This window comes from Volvox carteri (assembly GCF_000143455.1).
Source record: "Volvox carteri f. nagariensis unplaced genomic scaffold VOLCAscaffold_3, whole genome shotgun sequence".
NCBI lineage: Eukaryota > Viridiplantae > Chlorophyta > Chlorophyceae > Chlamydomonadales > Volvocaceae > Volvox > Volvox carteri.
Genome location: NW_003307546.1, coordinates 1,047,569 through 1,067,660, shown reverse-complemented (window position 1 = coordinate 1,067,660; position 20,092 = coordinate 1,047,569). Strand labels below are relative to the sequence as shown.

At 56.4% G+C, this 20,092-nt stretch overlaps 2 protein-coding genes across 2 annotated transcripts; both read left to right on the top strand.

Moving 5' to 3' along the window:
• Positions 1-875: 875 nt before the first annotated feature.
• On the top strand, positions 876-3,342 carry VOLCADRAFT_102983 (uncharacterized protein). The gene is made up of 6 exons (XM_002946515.1): positions 876-1,091; positions 1,328-1,606; positions 1,852-1,954; positions 2,304-2,456; positions 2,573-2,677; positions 2,847-3,342. The coding sequence occupies exons 1-6, from the start codon at positions 1,072-1,074 to the stop codon at positions 3,036-3,038; spliced, it is 852 nt and encodes a 283-aa protein (XP_002946561.1). The 5' UTR covers positions 876-1,071; the 3' UTR covers positions 3,039-3,342.
• A 1,201-nt stretch (positions 3,343-4,543) lies between these two features.
• VOLCADRAFT_102982 (uncharacterized protein) lies at positions 4,544-9,736 on the top strand (the record flags this gene model as incomplete). Its single annotated transcript, XM_002946514.1, has 8 exons — positions 4,544-4,622; positions 5,022-5,170; positions 5,260-5,324; positions 5,635-5,804; positions 5,984-6,207; positions 6,545-6,997; positions 7,294-7,625; positions 8,245-9,736. The coding sequence occupies 8 exons, from the start codon at positions 4,544-4,546 to the stop codon at positions 8,606-8,608; spliced, it is 1,836 nt and encodes a 611-aa protein (XP_002946560.1). The 3' UTR covers positions 8,609-9,736.
• Between the last annotated feature and the right edge of the window lie 10,356 nt (positions 9,737-20,092).

Sequence of the window (20,092 nt, the reverse complement as noted above, 5' to 3'; positions counted from 1 at the left end):
TTAGCAGCATTGTCGTATACATGTAACGCAGACCTGGCAGCCTCCGCTGCACGAACCCGGAACCTGGCAGCTGCGGCCGTCGTCGCAGCAGCCATCCGAAGAACCTCTTCAAAGGGCTGTCCCATAAGCGTTTGGAAATTAACTTCCTGCACATGGCTATTGCCACCAGCGCCCGCTGGCTTAGGAGGGAAACCACGCTCGAATGAACTCAAAATGCCCTCGATTTCGCTGTGGACTTGGGCAACTGCGCCCACCGCCCGCCGAGCTGTCGTGGTGCGTCCTTGCAAAAACGTGGCGAGGACACGCTCCAGGGGGTCTCCCCCCTTGTACAACACTAGGGCTCCTGCAGACGCCGTTCCCTGCTGGCTTGATACAGTAACCGAAGTATCCCCCCGAGGCCTTGCTAAGCTATCATCCAGCGGAGCAACAAAGTTGAAATCCTCAATGCCAGCATGCACTTCATCCAATAAGCTAAGCGCACGACGAAACAGCGTATTTCGTATGTCTGACGCCACAACTAGTTGGCCAGCAGGCTCCATGCTGGACCTTGACCGAGATGTTGACCACCTTATGGTGCACGTCAGGATTATATATTTTGGTTACATTTCATCCTATCGTGTTTCTTGCGTCAGAAACCAAATTGAGCGACCCGATATCTTCCCCGCCTGCATCCTAAAGGCCTCATAGAATAAACATAGAGCGAATAGATACAGAGCAATTATGATCATTATTCTACATGTTTGCGTCACAACCGTGACAGTAACTGACATGATGCCCCTAGTACGGCAACTCCCAGTTAATTTTGTTTCCGCAGATTTTAAGTTAATTCCCTGGCATGTCAGCCTGTCATGTTTCTTTCATTGCTTTGCTACCTGCCCCTGATAAACTTAACATCGTGTCTAAGTTCATGCTTTTTCACAATGGTTGAGATATTCATTCCATCCGCAAATAGTTAATACTTCTCGGTTTATTGTTACGATTATGAAATAGTGTCAGCAAGGAAAGAAGATGCGGCGAAAACATTGATTGTTCAGTTACCGATCATCCTATCCTAGGTACTGTTTTGTTTTCATGGATGTTCAGGTGCCAAGGTGGGTCACATTTTTCTGCTGGCACTTGACGGAGTGTATGCAGGTCTTTATATTGAGCAGCAAAATGGGCTAGAACGCGCCCTCTAGTCCTGTGCGTTGGCTGTCTTTCGTGTGCCTGCGAGCTTCGTCTCACGGGGAGTGTTTGTAGCCTTGGACGTTTCTGTCCCTTGAAATGTTCTGGTCTGTGAATGCGAATGCTCACACGTCTGCACCGCCACTTGATTATGTACATGCAGCACGTCCGCAGTGACAACGGGGGGAGCCAGTCCCCGGGCTGTTGCCTCGCCGTCGTCCCGTGTACGATCGAATCTGCAAGACTCGATATCCGCGAGCAAGCTCTATAAGGACCTATCGCCGACACGCGCATACCAGAGCAGTCATGATGAAAGCCGTGTTGCTTTGCCTGATCTTTTTAAACAAAAGAACAGCTTGCAATCGTTGCGCCCCACATACGCGAACGAACCGATTGGAGTTGATGAGGACGACGCTGGCCGGACGCCCAAGCTGCTGCAGAGGTTAGGCTCAGTAAGGATGGAGCTGCACGATGAAACCCATGTTCATAACCGATATGAGTATAACCAAGAACCGGGTGCCACTGGAAAGAGCTGGGGTGTACTTACGAGTGGTAGACATACCGTTAGAAACCATACTGTCTTCAAGGCAACCCTGTTAGGAGCCGCCGGACTACACGATGCACAACAATGTTTGAGGCATGAGCCTTGTCGTTGTAAGCGTTTATTCTCGTTTATCCTCATGGCAGGTTGGAAACTTTGCTAGAGGAGAAGCTCAGCCTTGTGGAGCGCCTCGGCAACGGGAACAAAGGATTTGCAGCTGCGCAGCTTCGGACAGATGCCTTTCGGCAGGTAGTTGCGCATGCCTCCAGTGCGTGCTGCACCGTACATGGTGTGTAACAGTAAACATAAGCACAGTGAGACAAGGACAGAGAGCCTAATCCTTCATCGAACCAACGAATGCTTCGGAGGTGGAGAATGTGGTTCTCAAATGTCATGGGATTTCCGGGTAATGGATTTTCGGTCCGCGAGCTGACACTTGCTGACAATCCTACAGTGTCGGTTGCTCTTGGAGGCTGGTGGTCTTTCGTAGCCTGCAGTTCCCTCGTCGCATACCGAAAATGTCTTGTCGCCAAGTTCATACCGATTGTTTACCAGTGGCCTTTGCACCGTACGACCATGTCTATTGGATCAAACACAGGTTTTCGATGCGTTCTTGCACAGCTTTACGACGTACCGGTCGCTCCTTTTGCGGATCAAGCAAGAGTACGATGTCGCATTGGACGATGCGCTGGCGTCACTATATGACAACGTGCACATGAAGGCGGAGCTGGCAGTGGTAGATGAGCGGATGGTAAGCAAAATTCAGCGATGCACGTTGTCGCCTGAGGGCTGCCCTTGCTCTGTCTGTTCTTGCTGGTTGGATATTGTCCTCACCTCAGAATCAGACATTTTGCCCTGCTTTTGCAGGCGAGCGCCATACAGCAAGCCCGTGCTCGTGCGCTTGAGGATGCTAGCGCTGTCCGCAAGGAGCTGCAAGATCAGCTAAACATGGAGGAGAGCAAAGCGCTCCAGGTAAGCAAATCAACACTATTTCGGGACCCCTTAAGAGTGCTCTGGTACGAGGTTAGTCTTCTAATTCATTTACACAGGCGTATAATCCTTACGGCTAACAGAGTATACACATAGGCTTTGTACAGATGCCTGGTTTACGCACATCCAGCTTGGCTAATTGCTTCTGCAGGCTGAGGCACGGTGCCAAGCCGCGGAGCAGGAAATCCAAGCATGCAAGGCGACAATCCAGCAGCTTAAGCGGGAAGCGGCTGAACTACAGAAGGCAAACAACGACCTGAAGCTGCAGCTGCTTTTAAAGAGCAGCTGGGGCAGCGGACTGTTAATTGGTCAGAAGTCAGAACCGCCAACAACTACACCCTGACCGTTGCAATGTGCCACATATAGAGGGCAAGGCCCTTCCATCCAATCCGACTTCGTATGCATGTCACGGCTGCGAATCCATCCCGTGCCGTACGTAATAAAGAGTCGAATGCCTGGTAAAGCAGGTTTCATTTACCCGCCACGTGCTTCGCGACGAGTTGCATCGTGTAGTACTTCAACATCGACGGCCCCCGGTGGCAACTGTAGACAGAAAATCAGGTTGCAATTGCATAGGTGGATTAAGTTGCTATGCAAGAAATGTATTAAATCATTCTGCAATCGTCTGTAACCATACGGTGTGGGTAGGGCAAGTTCAGTAATGCCTTGCCACAACAGGCAATTACCCCTTCCTTCCAAGCTCAACAAGCGCTTACATGTACATAACGTACGACGGAGCCTCGGATAAAACAGTTCCGGACGGACATCTGCATTGGTACGGACAATCCCATTGTCAATGCGTGATAACATTATCTCTCGAATCCCAGGACCCATTTCTACTGCTACGGCAGGAATCCCTCAACAACACGAGGGCGAAAAGTGATGCGGCTCATGCTCCATGGAGCATTGAAGTTGGGGGAGTAAACTAGGACGCAAGATTTAAAGGAAAGGCTGGAAGTCTGGGGTAACGGATGAAGCCCCTCTGTCAATACTCTCGCACACGGCAGGGAGGATTGAAGTGTGGGTGAGTTTCATCCCCCCATGGGCAACTATCTTCCTCTTCCCTCTCCATGAGAACCATGACCCGTGCGGATTGCAGCGAGATACACACAAGCACTCACCATATGAGGGTATTTCTGTTCGTTGTGAACGCGAGTATTGGTAAGCTTTATGTTGAGGTACTGGTCGACGCTATGAAGTGCTCCGCTTATGCACAAGTCATTCTTCAGCTCCACTGTCACCTGCCATCGCCGAGGAAGCAGCGTGTCCCAACCACTGTTCTCTTGCCGCACGCAGGGAGGCACCTGCAGTCCTGACCTCTTTGCCAACCAAAGTCTTGAACAAAGAGAAAAACAACACCATCGTGATCAAGTTTAAAATCCGAGCCTTTTGCGTGTGAACAGTGCTAGGTGATCAAGATTGCCGTCGGGTTATATGGTATTCAGACAGCAAAAGGAGTTGATCCTCTCTCTCACTCTCCCACTCCACCCTATAAAAGTCCTTTGCCAAGGTCCAAAATTATTCCCAGTGCAGTTGCCGCGAAAGAAGTGGCTTGCAGATCGAGGAGGCACGAAACAGTCCAGGTCAGACGCGTATGTATGATTGCTTAAGCTGAGGTGCATCCTTTCAAGCTTACGACGTATTAGGAAAAACACGCCGTACGTTTATGAAACCGAATTAACAAATGAGGGCGTGGCTAGCTTTCCGGAAAAGCTGCAATGGCAAAGATTGCCAATCGATAACATGCTTGCACAACTACAATCATTTGTTTTCTGGTAAAGCATTATAATTGCGGCGGCGCCGCAAGTTGACCCTTGGGGAGCTTGGATATCGACATAGAGAGGAAAGATGGCGGATACAGTGCAATACTTGATGGAGCTCATGATTCCTGAGCTAGAGGACTTGGAGCGCAAGGGGTACTTCTCTCGTGCGGAAATTAAAAAGATTGTCCAAAAGCGACAGGATTTCGAATACCTCCTTAAGCGGCGTGCCCCTTTGAAGGAGGACTTTTATAGGTAAGCTTTAACTGCCGCCCGTAACGGGACATTCTGCATAATACACTTCTCCGTGTTGCTGTTAGGTACATCGACTTCGAGTCCAAGTTGGAAGAACTCCGGCAAGCCCGCAAACAGAGGCTGGGTATCAAAGGCAGGTCATTTTGAACAGCCTTGGCCCACGGGTGCGGTGTGCTATGGTCCAGGATAACCCCTTGCGGCCTTCCCCGAAGCCTCCACGCCCTGGAGCGCCCGCTTAACGTCATAGAAGTATGAAGCTCTTGGGACCGGAGTAACGAGGGTACACATGCCTGACGCGTCACCCTGCCCAGGCAAGAAATCCATTGCCGAGATAGCAATTGTGCGGCGTATTCACTTCATTTACGAGCGTGCGGGGCGCAAGTTCAGGAGTGATCTCAGCCTCTGGATGCGCTGGATCGAGGCTTGCAAACGTTACAAAAGTTCAAAGCAGCTGTCCAAGGTACGTTTCAATCCCATCACTAGTTAGCTCAGGAGATGTTGGAAGGGCCGGGATAACTTAAGAACTTTAATGTCCCTACGTGTCCACAGGTGATAACAAAGGCGCTGCAGCGACACTCCACCGTATCCGAGCTGTGGATTGAAGCGGCGCGGTGGTGAGTATTACGGACGCAGGGCTGGAGCCAGTGTCACTGCTGGATTAGGGGGCATGCACTGTGCAATCTTGTGAGTGGGGGTGTAGGCTTTTCAATTTATCTGCGTGGGTCTAGGTGACCTTCCGATGTTCCGTAAATTGCAACGTATGGCACGAGTGTGCGTCTGTCACTTTTCCCATTAACGTTCCCTCACGTTGCCACTTAGGGGGGAGAACCAAAGGGGATGAACCGAAGGGGATGGGGAACAAAAGGGGGAACCAAACCAAACGTGCAAAGACTTGAACCGTTGTTTCCCTTGTGCAAAAACCAGGGAATTCGACATGAACAACAACATTACAGCGGCCCGTAGTCTCATGCAGCAAGGCATCCGCATGTGCAAGACGGACGAAACCATATGGGTGCAGTATTACCACTTGGAGCTTCTGTATGCGCTGAAGCTGCGCTTGAGGCGTCGCGTCCTGGGTTTGGACGACCCCTCAGGTGAGCTGATGGCGTCGGTCAGCTGATTAGGCCAACGGCTCCAATTCTTATTGTGGGTCCTGGCATGTGGAGAAGTGACGAGCATAGACTGGATAATGGCACGCTAGTTGCCAAGCTAGAACGTGGATTGCATTTCAAACACCGTCCGATCCTCTGCACCCTACGGAACACCATCGCAGCTGCGGAAGATATTGACGAAGCAGATGGCCAGTCAGTGGCGGCAGCTCGCGCGGTTATGCAGGGTGGCGTGGCACGCATCGTGTACAAGAATGCTGTCGCCGCGTTACCCGGCCGTTTGGCTTTTCGCGCACGCTTCCTTGGGGTCCTGCGTGGCTTCGAGTACGGATTTGTGGAGGCCCTACTGGACCAAGTGTACGACAGCATACGCCAGGACTTTGGCAAGGTGCCAATACAGTTACGGATTGACCATGGGTCGTTAAGGATAGGACACCTTGCCTCTTAAGGCTTGCGTTTAGATAGTGCACTTTAGCAACAGGTTTCTGGAAAATGGGGCATGAAGGCGTTTGTGCACCATGCGCTCGCGCCGTTTGTATTATGTGTTATACAGCGCTGTTCCCTATTAACGCATGTTTTCGCATGGCCAATGTAAAAAATTCTCGGTGCTTAGTGATATGGGCAGCAAGGCGGACTTCCGTCTGGATGATGGCTGGGCGTGGACTGGATGTGAACTGCATTCCTACTGCTGTAGCTCATGCCGCCTGTCTGAATCTTTGTGGCAGGTTGAGGAGGCCTGGGACCTGCTGGCACGACGCCACATTGACTTTCCCACCTCCAGGCGAAGCAACCTGAGCGAGGAGAAAGAAGGGGATGCGGCTGAGCGGCAGCTGGGTCAGCGGGACGGGTCAACCTGGATGTCGGACCAGATACAGGTCGACGCACAGGCGCCCAATGTGGAACCGGCATGGGATGCGGACGGACACCGGCAGGCGTGCTCTGTGTACGAAGAGGGACTTACTGCTGTGCCTACTCCCCGTATCTACCGGGTGTTCTCTAAGTACCTCTGCGAGACGTTGGACCGGTTGATGGCGCAAGGGGAAGCGGTGCTGCAGCCAGCATTGACGGTGGCCGCGCAGCTATTCAGCTTGCTTCAGCGAGCCCATAGTTCGTCCTGCAGCTGCCCCGAAACGTATCTCACCTGGGTGGACTGGGCGGAGAGGGTGCAGCAGCCAAAGGTGGGCTTTTAGTGAAACCGGGAGCTTGCATATGCGGATGAATGGTAGCATTGCAACTCGACAATGCTGCGTGGCGTGGCCAGCATCATACAGTACCTCCACTCCTTAACCATGTAAACCAGGGTTCAACCCAACGGCCACTCCAGCAAGTAAGCTGCGCTGCTGCATTGGCTGAAAGCAGCGTGCATCCCTAACCGAGTCTGAACAAAAAAACAGCATGTGTGTCCGAAAAGTCTACCGCTTCTATGCACTGGTGGTAATTGAGAGCCCCGCATCGCTGTCCCACCCACTGCCAGATGGCGCTGAAGGCGGCACGCAAGGGCTGTGAGCGCTTCCCTTCGAACGTCGCGATGTGGCGGCGGCGTCTGGAACTCGAGGTGGTCCGCAGCGGCGACAGAAAAGATCACGCGGTGCAGGAGATCATGGCCATATTTGAGGCTGCATTGCAGGCAACATCTCCAGAGCAGACGTGCGAGGTGTGGCTTATGGCTATCGACACGCTGCCAGCTAATTGCCCGGAGTTTGCGCGACTGGGTGAAATGCTGGCTGTCACATGCGCTAAGGTGGCCAAGAAAGCGCCCTCGGGCGGCCTTGGGCAGGTGGCCACAGCGCTGGTTGAGAAGGCCAGGTACGGTCGTGCATGGAAGCTGAAACAACGGCCCCCTGCCTCCTGCATGTCCGAGAGGATTATGGTTGTGAAAGCACACGGTATAGCGTCACCCACGGCCGCTTCCCCCGGCGAAATTTGCCTTCCCTTCTGTTTCAGGGCACCCTATTCCATGCACCCAACCTGGTATCATACACTTGGGCTTAGCGCCCATCATCATTATCCTGTATAAGGCTCAGGTTCAGTGCCGATCACCTGCATTTAGCAGGATCTGCCGGATGAATGGCGCCGAAAAAGTTACGCCGGCTTGGCTCGCAGGCCGCTGTACTTGAGATCCTTCACCGTCAACCGGGCGTGGGGCCCCATCTGTTTTGACCGTAATCCTTTTTATGATTGAATCAATCCCTGAGATCGCATGGGAAATACGGTCGCGCCTTGACATCGGGATTGCCTGTACCCATGAGTATGTGATTTGAAATGCCACGGAGTAGCACAGACGACGGTCTGTGTTGGTAGGATAAGCGCGTCGCGGACATGCCTGGGTTTGACATATTGTGAAAAAGGTGGAATGAGCCCTTGGCTTAGCTGTATAAATTGTCAGCCCTGTAAAACCATACGCCCCATTTTGTCTGTTGCACAGGGGTTCGCTTGGAATAGACAACGCACGGCATTTATATGCCAAACTTCTCGCTGTGCCGGCGCCCGGCGGCGACCTGTATCGATGTGCCATAAGGCTAGAGCGTGATGCGCTGCGGCTGGAGTACTCCGCAGACAATATGGCTTCGGGTTCATGTGCGCCGCCCAAACAGGCGGCTAAGCGAATTGCAGATCTGTACGAGGCGGCCATTGCAGCGTACGGCAAAACGGAAACTGATCTATGGCTTGACTATGCGGTTTGGCTGACGCAGTGCGGGAAGGGATCGGGGCAGGTGTACTGGCGGGCAACGAAGGAGCTAGCTGAACCTGACTCCTTCATTGCACAATATCGAGAAGCGCTGCAATAGTGCTATGGTGGAGACGCGAAGGCCCCCATTTGGCTGTTGCCACATAATGTCTGTGCACTTTACATTTTTTTGCAGGTAGAAGTGTTCAGGATATTCATGATCTCATATTGGTGTCCCCATAACGTTGACTTCGTATCGGATGCAGCCGAGACGTTAGGCTTTTTGATGTCACTGTAACACGACATGCATTAGATTGTTTACAACTCGCATTCCAGCTGTTGCTGAAGAGGGTTACTTGCCAGAAGAGGGAGGCTTGCCAAGTAAGGTACGTATGCCACCAGAGAGTCCGGTGTTGTGGAATTCGTTGCTGGTTTGGAAGGAGGGTAGGACGCAAGGTCGGGGAGAGCAATTCTTTGGGCTGCCCTGGTCGCACAATTCTTGTGCTTTCCTAAATCGACACTCCGAACAGGCCAATTCTGATTGTCGGAATGTCCCTACCAGGCCAATTCGACACCCCGACAGGCTAAATCAGACTGTCAGAATGTCCTGCCAGGCCAATTCGTGTCCCTGTCAGGCTATTCCAAGGGCCTGTCCCGGCAATTTAACTTGTCCCGTGTTTAGCCCACGTGCCAATTAAAACCCGTATACCGAGCAGTTTCGAGCAATTGCGGGGTCGGCCCGGAAACTCAGGCTGGCTTCCGGAATCGCGGGACTTGAAGGAATTTTATGAAAGCTCTGTAAGGGGAACACTTACAAGTGTCTCACGTGCGTACTCTGTTGATTTCGATTCCGGTACGTGGGGCAGAAGTGTCAGGAACCCTACGCACCTGGTTACCGTATTCTGTACTCATTGATTCATATATTCATTGTGTGTGTGTCCGTGTTCGACGAAAAGATACCACCACCCGAACCGACCCGAACCAGAGGCGTGTGTGCATGGCGAGCCGCCCACAATGTAACACCCCTTTTATCCGTTCATTCATTGATTCGGTCATTCATTCAATTATTCATTCAATTATTCATTCAATTATTCATTCATCCAATCATTCATCCAATCATTCATCCAATCATTCATCCAATCATTCATCCAATCATTCATCCAATCATTCACACGGACGAAGAGACGTAAACACGCGCCCTGCCCTGCATTGTGGTGTGGCCCGGCACAATGTAACACCCCGTTCATTCAGTATAAGAAGGTCTCCTTTCGGGTGCTTTCGATTCGACGCCCGGACTTCGATCGGTGCTGCCAGAGTCCAATGGCCGCGCATCAGCCCCCTTCCGACGAGAGGGCTTCTTCAATATATGTCGCGTTGTGCCGCTGCCCTCCGTGTGCGCCAGCTTGCCTTCAATGAGCTGCCAGTCGTAACACAATAGCTGCTCAGCTCCTGCACCAAGCACGCATTGCTGAATGTAAAGGCCGACAGTACTCAGTACAAGGAACCAAGCGCTGTTTTCGTTTCAGCCTTACTTGTTTGGATTAGAATGTATATAAGGTGCACGATTCCCGTTTTCGTGGTTAGAACTTGGCAGGTATTAGTCAGCTTCCGTTAATCAAGTCCATAAGCTAACTCAACCCATCAGGATTCAAGACAACTTTTCCTAGTTCAACAGCATGACCAATCGACGATAATGTTTCTGTGGAGATCGAGGGGACCGAGCCATTTCACAGGACGCCTTCTCCGCGGGGCCTCGCTCATCGGTAGCGCGCCTGTCTGTCTGCAACCTTCAATTACTGTATATGGAGCACCAAGATGGGATGGGACTCTTCTTATTTCTACATTGCGGAGTTTTATTGCCGCCGGCATCATAAGTACCCATTCTTCCGATGATCAACTTTCCTGGAATTATGTGTGGCTTCGATATTTAAAAACAGCCGGTGAAACTGCGGAACCGTTACTACGCGTTCCTCCTTCCAGGATTGCTGCGGCATTTCCATCAATCGACACATGTCCTACGATTGAAGCCCTCGATGCTCACATTCAGAAGCACAGCTATGAGTATTCGCTGCGGCACGTGGCAACGGGTTTGACAACGCTGTCGAGCCTCCGTGCGCATACCACACATGGTGCCCACGAAGCCTCATCCAGCGCTGTTCCCACGGTATCCTCTCCAGATTCGGCTGCGGTCTCTCCTTTTTCAGGTAAACAACCCTCTGCAGAAGTCACGAATCTTTTCGGCGACCTGCATCGGACGGGCAACGGAATCGTCAGGAGGTCCTTGGCGCCAAGCGATTGCGGTGGCACTCAGCCGTCACCTGACCCGCGTGTGGAGGCATGCGCACGTCGGCTGGCTCTTCTGGGCCACCACCAGATGAAGAGGGAGGTGAACCTGGAGGCCATGGCTCTGTGCATCACAGGAATTGCGGGCCTCAGCATGCCGGCCCCAGCAAAGGCGCAGTTGGCCTTGCCGTTCGTCAAGCGCCTGCGTGATCCCAGCTATTTTTTCGCGATGCGTGACCAGACCCCGAAAGCCTTGACCTCGCTGCTATACGCTCTCAGCGAATTGCCGCTGTACAGGCATGTGCAAAAAGCGGATATCGCCCCCATGGCACAGGTTCGTGGCTCCTGGGATCGACAATGCAGGGCATACCAATCAGTTGCTGCAGAATACTTCTGAGCTTTATACCCTGGGGCGCCCCGTTGCAGTGCTGCGTCAGGCGCACCATGCAGGATCCCGACAATGTCGCCTTGGGGTGGTCTACGCCCCAAGGCCCGCTTTGCTAACGATAAACATGTTGCTGAAGAATAAGCTCGATAATGTTCGAAATGAGCCTTGCTTACATGGGGAGCCTATCAGCGCAAGCTTGCCGTTGCAACGCGTGCTTCGTTTCATCCCCAATGCAAGTACCGCTGTACGTCGTTGGTGATGCTGGCGCTGGTGCAGGTTTTAGCTCGCCTGGTTATGAGCCTCACATCGCACGTAGTGTCGTTCTCGGCCCAGGATGCCTGTAGGGCCACGGAGGCCTTGGTGCGGCTGGGTGCCTTTCCAGAAAGGCGCGAAGCCCTTGCCTACCAGACTTTCCTGCAGGTGAGGTGGGCAATGGGGCTCAGGGGAGGGGCACCATCCGAACCGTGCAATCATAGGCCCTGGGTCCGGAATGGACAGTCATCTCAGTGGCGCTGATACCGTCAGCCGCCCCACGTCCGCCCGCTGCCGCACTGCCGTCCCTCGCAGGCCCTGGCCTCACACATCGTGACGTCGCTCGTGGAGAGCAGCCTCGTGTCTCCCGCCCAGGCGGTGAGGCTGCTGAGGGCGTACGCCGCGCTGCTGCCTGCGTCCTGCAGCCCGGCCGCTGGCAGCAGTGCACGTGACAACGACCCTAAGTATGCGCTTCCCGCAGATTCTTCCCAGAAAACGTGGGGCGGGAGCACGGTACCGCAGCTGGTGGCTGTGCTGTCCCGGGTTTCATGCCGCTCGCTGGACTCTCACCTGCCTCTTGAACTGGTCAAGCTAGTGTCCGCGCTGCAGCGACTCGGGGCTCAACAGGAGGCACAAGCTGTGCTACCAGGAGTGACGCCGCGACTGCTGCGGCAGCTTTCCAGGTGGGATCCGTGCGACACAACATTAAGATGTCGTCAGGGCTGTCCTTAGGCAGTGCGGGCTCCGTAATGTCAGGCTTTACGTCTCCTTGGCTGTATCCAATGGTGCCAGGCAGGCCGAGCGTTGGTCTGGCCGGGCATCGTATGCCGCGGATGTTGGCCTGGTCACTAGCCATCTGTGCGCGCTGTGAGGCATCTATCGCGTGTTCATGGACGCCCCTGTGTCCCCTGGCCAACTCCAGGCTGGATATCGCTGCGCTGGCTGAAGTGGCGAGCGCGTACCACTTGGCGCATGTGCATGAGCCCGGGCTCTTGCAGGCGATCGCGGATCAGGTGAAGCGCTGCAGCGGCCTTATCTGGGGAAACAGCCGCCTGCAATCATGTGGCCTTCCTTTGCATATGTCCTGCCTTGATCCTTGATCCGGCCCGACGCGACCCAATCTATTCCGGCACATGTCCACGTTACAATTCGTAATGCGCGTCAAATCAACACATTCCTCCACATGGGAAGTTATCCAGATCAGTGGGCCAACCGCGGCTGGCATGTCCGTCGGCTTTACAGACTGCGATGTGGGAACGATGCCTTGACCGGGATTGTGCTGATCGTTGCGTGCAGGTGATGGAGAGTGTTAAGGACTGCCCGGTAATCAGTACGCGGGTGGTAACTCAGCTGAAGATGTGCTACGGCGCGAGGGGGAGCCACTATCACCCCGAGCTACAGCTGAAGCTGCTGAACATGCAGCAAGAGTATGTTTCGGGCGATGGCACCGCGGGTGTGGAAAGAAACGATGCCGCGCCCGGGCACAACGGTAAGCTGCGTTTCACACCACAGTTAGGTATCCGCCAATGGCCCCACTTGAGCAAGGTCCTTACGTAGTGGCCTTTGTTGTCTGCCTGTCCCAGCTGCCTTGCACCCGCGGAAGACTTGACTCTTTCAGCTCGCTGAGTTTGGCCCCACGTTATCCATCTTCTGTCCGGAATCTGGGCTGTCATTGCATGCGTTTCTAAGCATCGTTACGTGGCTGGCTAGCTACCCAATAATAATCGCCTTGATACTTACGGGCGCCTTGCAACTTGAAGCGATGACTTGTTTTGGTTTGGCTGGGGCTTGTTGTCCTCTGCAGGGGCTTTGTGATTCGGGTTTCACGCAAGTCGCCAGTAGGGATGGGATCTGCAACCAGCTGCAGCTGTAAGGAGCAGCCGCAGAGCAGCCTGGCGACGAGCTTATTGTTGCGCTGGTGTGAGAGCTCAATGAAGCTGCCAACGCACTTTTGGCCATAAATTCTGCAGCACACCATGGGTTTTGGCTTCAGTTACAGAGCGCATTTGTCTTGACAGCTGTCATGCACGGCCATTGCCAAGAGGTACGAGTGCTGAATAACTCGTTCCTTGGTCGTGGCTTGATGAGAATAGGGTTTGGTGTTAGAATAGTGAAGTCCCGCAAGGGGAATGTGTCGTTTGCCAATTTTGCCACAGTTGCATCGAAGTTGCATCGAAGTTGCAAGTGTCAATGAGCCAGCTGAGCTGTAAGTTTTAGCGAGCTAACCGAACGTGTATCATCCGATCAGTACTTTGACCATGCCAATTTAGCAGGCTTAAGGCTGTTTTGAGGCTGTTTCGCATGTAGCATTCAGCATGGACCCCTTTGTTGGTCTCCCTGTGCATCCCTGTGCGTGCTTAGCAGGCTGCCGCACGGGGTGCACTCACTTTGTTTCAGGCATAGTTGTCGTTGTGCTCAAGAGGGAGGGGACATGCCAAAAGCCGGGGTGCCCCGCACTACGTCCGTAACCTGAGCATCTGTAAACAGAGTAATGGTGATTCTCTTTTTAAAGGATATACGACAAAGCGCGGCCAATTTATTGCTAGACATTATTTGCAAGTTCACACTGTAGTGGTGGCAGTATTGAATAAAAAGTAAAATTACTATTAAGCACCAAGGACCAATCGCTGTACGACAACTAACACTACCTTAAATCATTCCGCAGAAAGAGGGGGGTCCTGGTGGAGCATCTGCCCGCGTTTCCAAAGCCCGTATGGTGATGTGGAAGCTGCCGAAGTACTTTTGCGAGAAACAGGATGGGGCCAGACTGTAGAGGAAAGTGCAGGGGCATATTGGACTGTGAGTTTAGTGTAAGCGAGTTACAGGGCGTTTGGCGCACGGCGGAATGTACATGCAGTCTTGTCGTCGCGGGCGTATACAAGGACAACAAGAACAACAACAACAAGAACAACAGACTGAAACGGACCGATCAGGAGGGACCCTTCACTATGCCGTGCAAAGCACCACCAAGGAAGGAGCTGGCGCGCCAGACACAGCAGTTACAGCAAATGCGACGGCAGGGCCGTACTGCACAGCCTGTTGCTGCCCCGGGCCAACCAGGCCCCTCAAACGGGGGAGGGCCCGTGATGCGGGGCCGTGATGCGGTCAAGGTGGGGCATGGAGACGGCCATGGGAGCAGGACCCCAGCTTGCACCCATGGGGAGGGGTCTCAACCCGGAGCTGCAGCCGTATATCACACCCCCACCCGTGCCGCCTGCATCAGCCATCACCACCACCAATGTGGCCACCATCATTACCACGGCCGCAAACACCCCAGCCGCCATAGCAGCTACCAATCATGCAGCCAGCAACCCCGCCGTCCCTGCGCAGCCAGGACAGGCGGCCCCTGCAACTGCTGCAATGGTGGGACCCCAGCAGGCCCCGCCCCAGCTGCAGGCCCCGCCCCAGCTGCAGGCCCCGCCCCAGCTGCAGGCCCCGCCCCAGCTGCAGGCCCCGCCCCACCACCACCCTTGCCGCTGCAGCCGCCACCAGTGGCCCCGCAACAGCCAGGCCCCACGGCGGCGGCAGCAGCTCTACAAGGGCTAGGGGCACAGGCCGGCCCCACGGTGATGGAAGAGGAAACCACAACCCACAGGGAGCGCGACACCACACTGGCGGCACCACGGGAGCAAGAGCCACCAGCAGCCATAGCCAATACAGTCCCCACCTTCCAGTTCACAGCAGGTAGGAAGGAGCCAGGTGGCAGGCAACGGGCAACCGGGGGCAAAGCTAGGCAGCAGATGTGCCCTGAGACGAACCAGGCCCCTACACCCTCTGAGGCCCCAAAGAGGAAGCGGCAGCGGCTGGAGCACCTTACTGCGGAAGAACGGGCAGAGCGAAACAAAGCCCAGACCCGCAAGGCCTTGGAGGCCCGAAAGAAAAATGTGGAGATACGGAGGGCACAGAGGGCAGCAGAGGAAGCCGGAGAGAAGTTAACTGCGCAGCTGCAAACGGGCAGCCAGGCCCAGCCCTCCGACAGCACACAGGTCCCAAGCCTGCAACTGCAGCTGACAGCTGGAGACCCGTCCCCCAGTGAACCCCGCGCCCAGCGAGCAGCCGCCGTGCAATGCCAGCAACACCTGAGCACCCACAGCCCAGCATCAACACAGGGGGATGAGGAGGAGGAGGAATACACCCCTACCGCCATGGAGGCGGAACACTCCGACTAAATGCCAAGCAGGGGGACCAGGAGAAGTCAGCAGCAAAATGCTGTGCAAGGCCATCCACTCCGGATCACCACACACAACATGCACGGACTGCTGGCGACACATGGAAACCGCCTGCAGGCAGCAGTTCGGCAGTGGGCAGAAATGCGCCTGGACGTGGTATGCTTGCAGGAGACACATCACACCAACATCCAGCACCAATGCCTTTTTGAGCGGGACTTGCGCCAAGCCGCAATGCGGGTACATAGCCAAGGCTGGCGGGTGGCGGCACACTCGTGGTCTAGCTCGACACACACAGCGGGGGTACTCATCCTCGTCCGGCAGGGCCTTGCAGCAGCCCTGGAGCCGCCACCGAACACAACCCGTCAAGCATGCATGCGGGGCCGGTTCACAGAGTGTGTGCTCCGCTGGGGAGGCCACCGCCTGCACATCTGCAATGTCTACCTCCCCACGGGCTCCTCAACAGTGGCAGCAGACGCACGACGCCTTTTGTTCAGCAAAGTCCTGGCTGCCACTTCAACGAAAGCTGCCGCTCCAGACAGCGATACAACTCTCATCTGGGCGGGCGACTTCAACTTTGTAGAGAACCCGGAACTGGATTCCTCAGTGGGCCCAGAGGGCCGACGGGGAGACGGACCGATAACCGACATGAGGAGACAGGCGGGCCCCACCATGGTCGACACCCACCGCCACTTCCATCCCACGCGCCGAGACTTCACCCACCTATACCGCGCGCCCACCCCGGGGGGTTCCCGTATCGACCGGATATACATCAACCAACCCAAGCTGGCCTATGTCTGCCACACGTCCGTCACCTTCCACACACCGTCAGACCACAGGATTGCGACACTGCACCTACTGCCGTGCCGGAGTGAGGAGCGGGGCCCAGGGGTCCGCCGAGTCCGCCTTGCCTTCACAGCACACGAGGACCTTTCGTCCAGCATGGACACGTGGATCCGCAGCCAATGCATGGAGGCACCATCTGCCGAAGACAACCCAGCTGGCCTGATCGCCTGGTGGCCAGGCTTCAAGCGCCGCCTTGCCACCCTGGCCCATCGACTCAACAAGGCAGCACAACAACGCCGACGACGGCCTGGCACCCGTGCCCGGGAAGCAATTGCTGCGGTCCAGCGGGCTCAGCAAGCAGTCGATGCGGCGCCCACAGCACCCCAGCCACTGCAGCAGCTAGCGGACGCACAAGCAGCACTGGCAAGGGCGCACCAGGAGGATGGCAGCATGGCAGCCAAGGAAGCACGGGCCCACTGGCTCCGGGCAGGTGAACGGACCGGCCCTGCCCTGACAGCCTTCCTTAAAGCCCAGGCGGCCGAACAGCAGCCTGCCCCAGTCGCACTACAGGCGCACAGCGGCCGCCTAGTGACCAACCCAGCACAACTGCCGCAGGTCGTGGCAGACTACTGGGCTGAGATCAGCCGAGCTCCTGACTTCATCAGCCCCAGTGCCCGACAGGAGGTACTAGCCCAGCTGTCTGCGGCCAACATCAGCCTCCCTGCAAACGCAGATGAACAGCTTGGCTCCAAAACCATCACAGCAGCGGAGCTACGGGTCGCACTGGTCAAGAGCCAGCCCGGCAAGGCACCGGGATGGGACGGCATCCCAGCCGACCTATACCGCAAATTCTGGTCCACCATTGGCAACACCATGGCGGGCCTCTTCACTGCCATAGGCGCAACGGGGCAGGTGCCGACCGGGTTCCTTGAGGGCATTATCACGGTGATCTACAAGAAGGGCGACCCCAAGCAACCCGGCAACTACCGCCCTATCACGCTACTATGCGCCGACTACCGCCTGCTTGCCAAGGTACTGGCCAACCGCCTGGGGCCGGCCCTGGGGCGCATCATCACCCCCGAGCAGTCGGCCTTCCTCCCCAAACGGCTCATCGGGGCCAGTGTGATGTTCCTGCGCCACCTATCCCACCTCCTCCGCAAGCAGAACCGCCGGGGCCTCCTGGCGTTCCTGGACTTCGCGAAGGCATATGACACGGTGGACCGAGACTTCTTGCTAGCTGCAATGGAGGCGATGGGGGCGGGCCCGCAGCTATGCAGCTGGGTTCGGCTGCTGCTCAGCAACACGCAGGCACGAGCCATGGTCAATGGCTTTAAATCAAGGCTGGTTGGGATGGAGGCAGGCGTGCGACAGGGGTGCCCCCTCGCGCCTCTGCTGTACCTCTTCATCGCCCAGGCCCTGCTCTGCTGGCTCCGGAGCCGAGATGTGGGGGTCCAACTACGGCCGAACGACCAGGACCGCGTCACAGCCTGCCAGTTCGCGGACGACACTGAAGTGGCGCTGGAGGGCGAGGAGTCAGTACCGTCGTTCCTAGAAGCCATGGAGACCTTCACAAGGGCATCAGGCCAGCGCCTCAATGTGGAAAAGGTGGAGCTGTTGAGGGTGGGTGCTGAGAACCAGCAACAACAGGAGCAGCCACAACCGGCGGGTAGGCAGCAGCTGCAGCAGCCACTACACCAACAGCCGCAGCAGGAGACAATCGGTGGACTCAAAGTGGTCACCACCGCCACAGCCCTGAACTTGCCGGTAGACAACCGGCCCACACCCCCACAACCCGAATGGCCCAAGATGCTGGCAGGCGCCTACAAGCGGATGCAGCGGCTCGCCCGCTTCCCACTGTCAGCCTTCGGCAGGGCCACCGCCACGTCCGCCTACGGCCTGCAGACGGTCACCTGGCACATGGAACATGGCGGACCCCCTCCAGACAGCACTCTGGACCACATCGAGCGGCTGACGGCCCGCCTGGTCGACCGACAACAGGGCCCAGAAGACCCAGGCCAGCGTCTCACAGGTGTACCCAGCAGCCTTTTAGAAGGCCATCCGTCAACCGGGGGTTTCGGCCTGCTACCGCTCCGACAGCACATCCACGCTCGCCACGCAGTCTGGGCCGTGCGATTCATTGCACAGGCACTACCGGCGGCAGGTTGTGAAGGTAGGGGTGCGGGAGGGGAAGTAACTGGGGGAGCAGGCGGGGACGAGGAGGTGGCAGCGGCAACCAACAGTGAGGCCCGAGGCCTACACCCGTGGGTACGCACGCTGTCCGCCTACCTGGAGCTCACCCACCCTGCACTCCAGCCTTGGGCTCTGACAACCGCCCGGGCCACGGGACCGTGGCTCGGCAGCAGCGACCTTCCCGCAGACATCAGCCGGATCGTGGGGGCACTGGGGCACTTGCCGCCTTTGGAGGACATTGGCAGAACCCCACTGGAACCCGGTGATTGGTGCTGGGCGGCGGTGCTATGGGGCAACCCACTGCTGCCCAATGCGACCAATGCTGCAAGCACCGAGGGCCCCAGCCGTCGACCAGGCCTGGAAGCATACCATGCAGCACTGACACCATGCAGGAAATTACGCACGGTGGGGGACCTGGTACGGGTGTGGGAAGCGCTAAACACTAGCCAAGCCACCACCCTCCAGGGAGCAGCCTGGCATTCGTGGGCCCGTGAACACCTCGACCCAGCCACAGACCCCGCCCAGCTGCAGGACAAGGATGCCGCCCTTGCAGCTCTTGGAGCCCTGCACAGCGACATCAGCCCGGCCTGGCTGGCGGCAGCATACGCGGTGGAGATCAGGCTGCGACAGCAACAACAAGTGGAGGAGGAGGGGCCCCAGCAGCAGCCACCAGCACCAGCAGCGACACTGCCAGACTGCGCACAAGTGATGGCTATGATCATCGGGCGCCTGGGGTGGCGCCTCCCTGGGGCGACGGACGCTGTGCCGCTCCGCCGCCTAACGGTCAGTCTAGCGACACAGCTACAGAACGGGCATGTGGACGAGCGGCGAATACGCCTGATGACCGACTTCGTTCATGAGGCCCTGAACACGCCCGAGGCCCAGGCCCAGCCTGACAATTCTGCCGAGGTTAGCCGCTTTCAGGCAACCCTGGCACGTTTGTGGCATGGGGTGCGCTGGGAGAATGAGAACAAGGAGACCATGTGGCGTCTCGCCGTGGATGGCGTGCCCCTACCTGGCAACACGCACCTAGCCCGGGTGCCCACTGAGCCATGCGGGTGTGGGACCTATGGGGGCGCCGCCGGCCGACCCTGCCCACCGCGTCTGCACCATTTCTGGGAATGTCCAGTCGCACGTGCCGTACAGGAGCAGATCGACAGGCACCTGCCACACACTCAGACAACAGTAGGGGCCACCACCACCCGGCAGCAGCTCTGGCTTGCCCAAGCGCCACCCGGGTGTGAGCAGGGCCCTTGGGATGTGATCGCCCTAGCGGCGCTATCCGCCATGGAAGTCGGCAGGTGCTGCCTCCGAGCAGCAACCCGGCGACAGGGACGGATGGGGGCGACAGCAACGGCGGGACAGCAGCAGCAGCAGCAGCAGCAGCAGCGACAGCAACAGCGACAGATGATGGGGCAACCCCAGCAGCAGAGATCCCGCCAGCGGGCCATCACAGATTTCTTCACCCCGGCGGGAGGTGCAATGCAGCAAGAAGGACCCACCCTAAACGCCCCAGCGGATGATGGGCCAACGCAGGAAG

Coding starts and splice junctions, on each gene's coding strand:
- VOLCADRAFT_102983 (XM_002946515.1), top strand. CDS start 1,072: ATGGATGTTCAGGTGCCAAG. Junction 1,955..2,303: donor GGACAGATGCCTTTCGGCAG/GTAGTTGCGCAT, acceptor GATCAAACACAG/GTTTTCGATGCGTTCTTGCA. Junction 2,457..2,572: donor CAGTGGTAGATGAGCGGATG/GTAAGCAAAATT, acceptor CTGCTTTTGCAG/GCGAGCGCCATACAGCAAGC.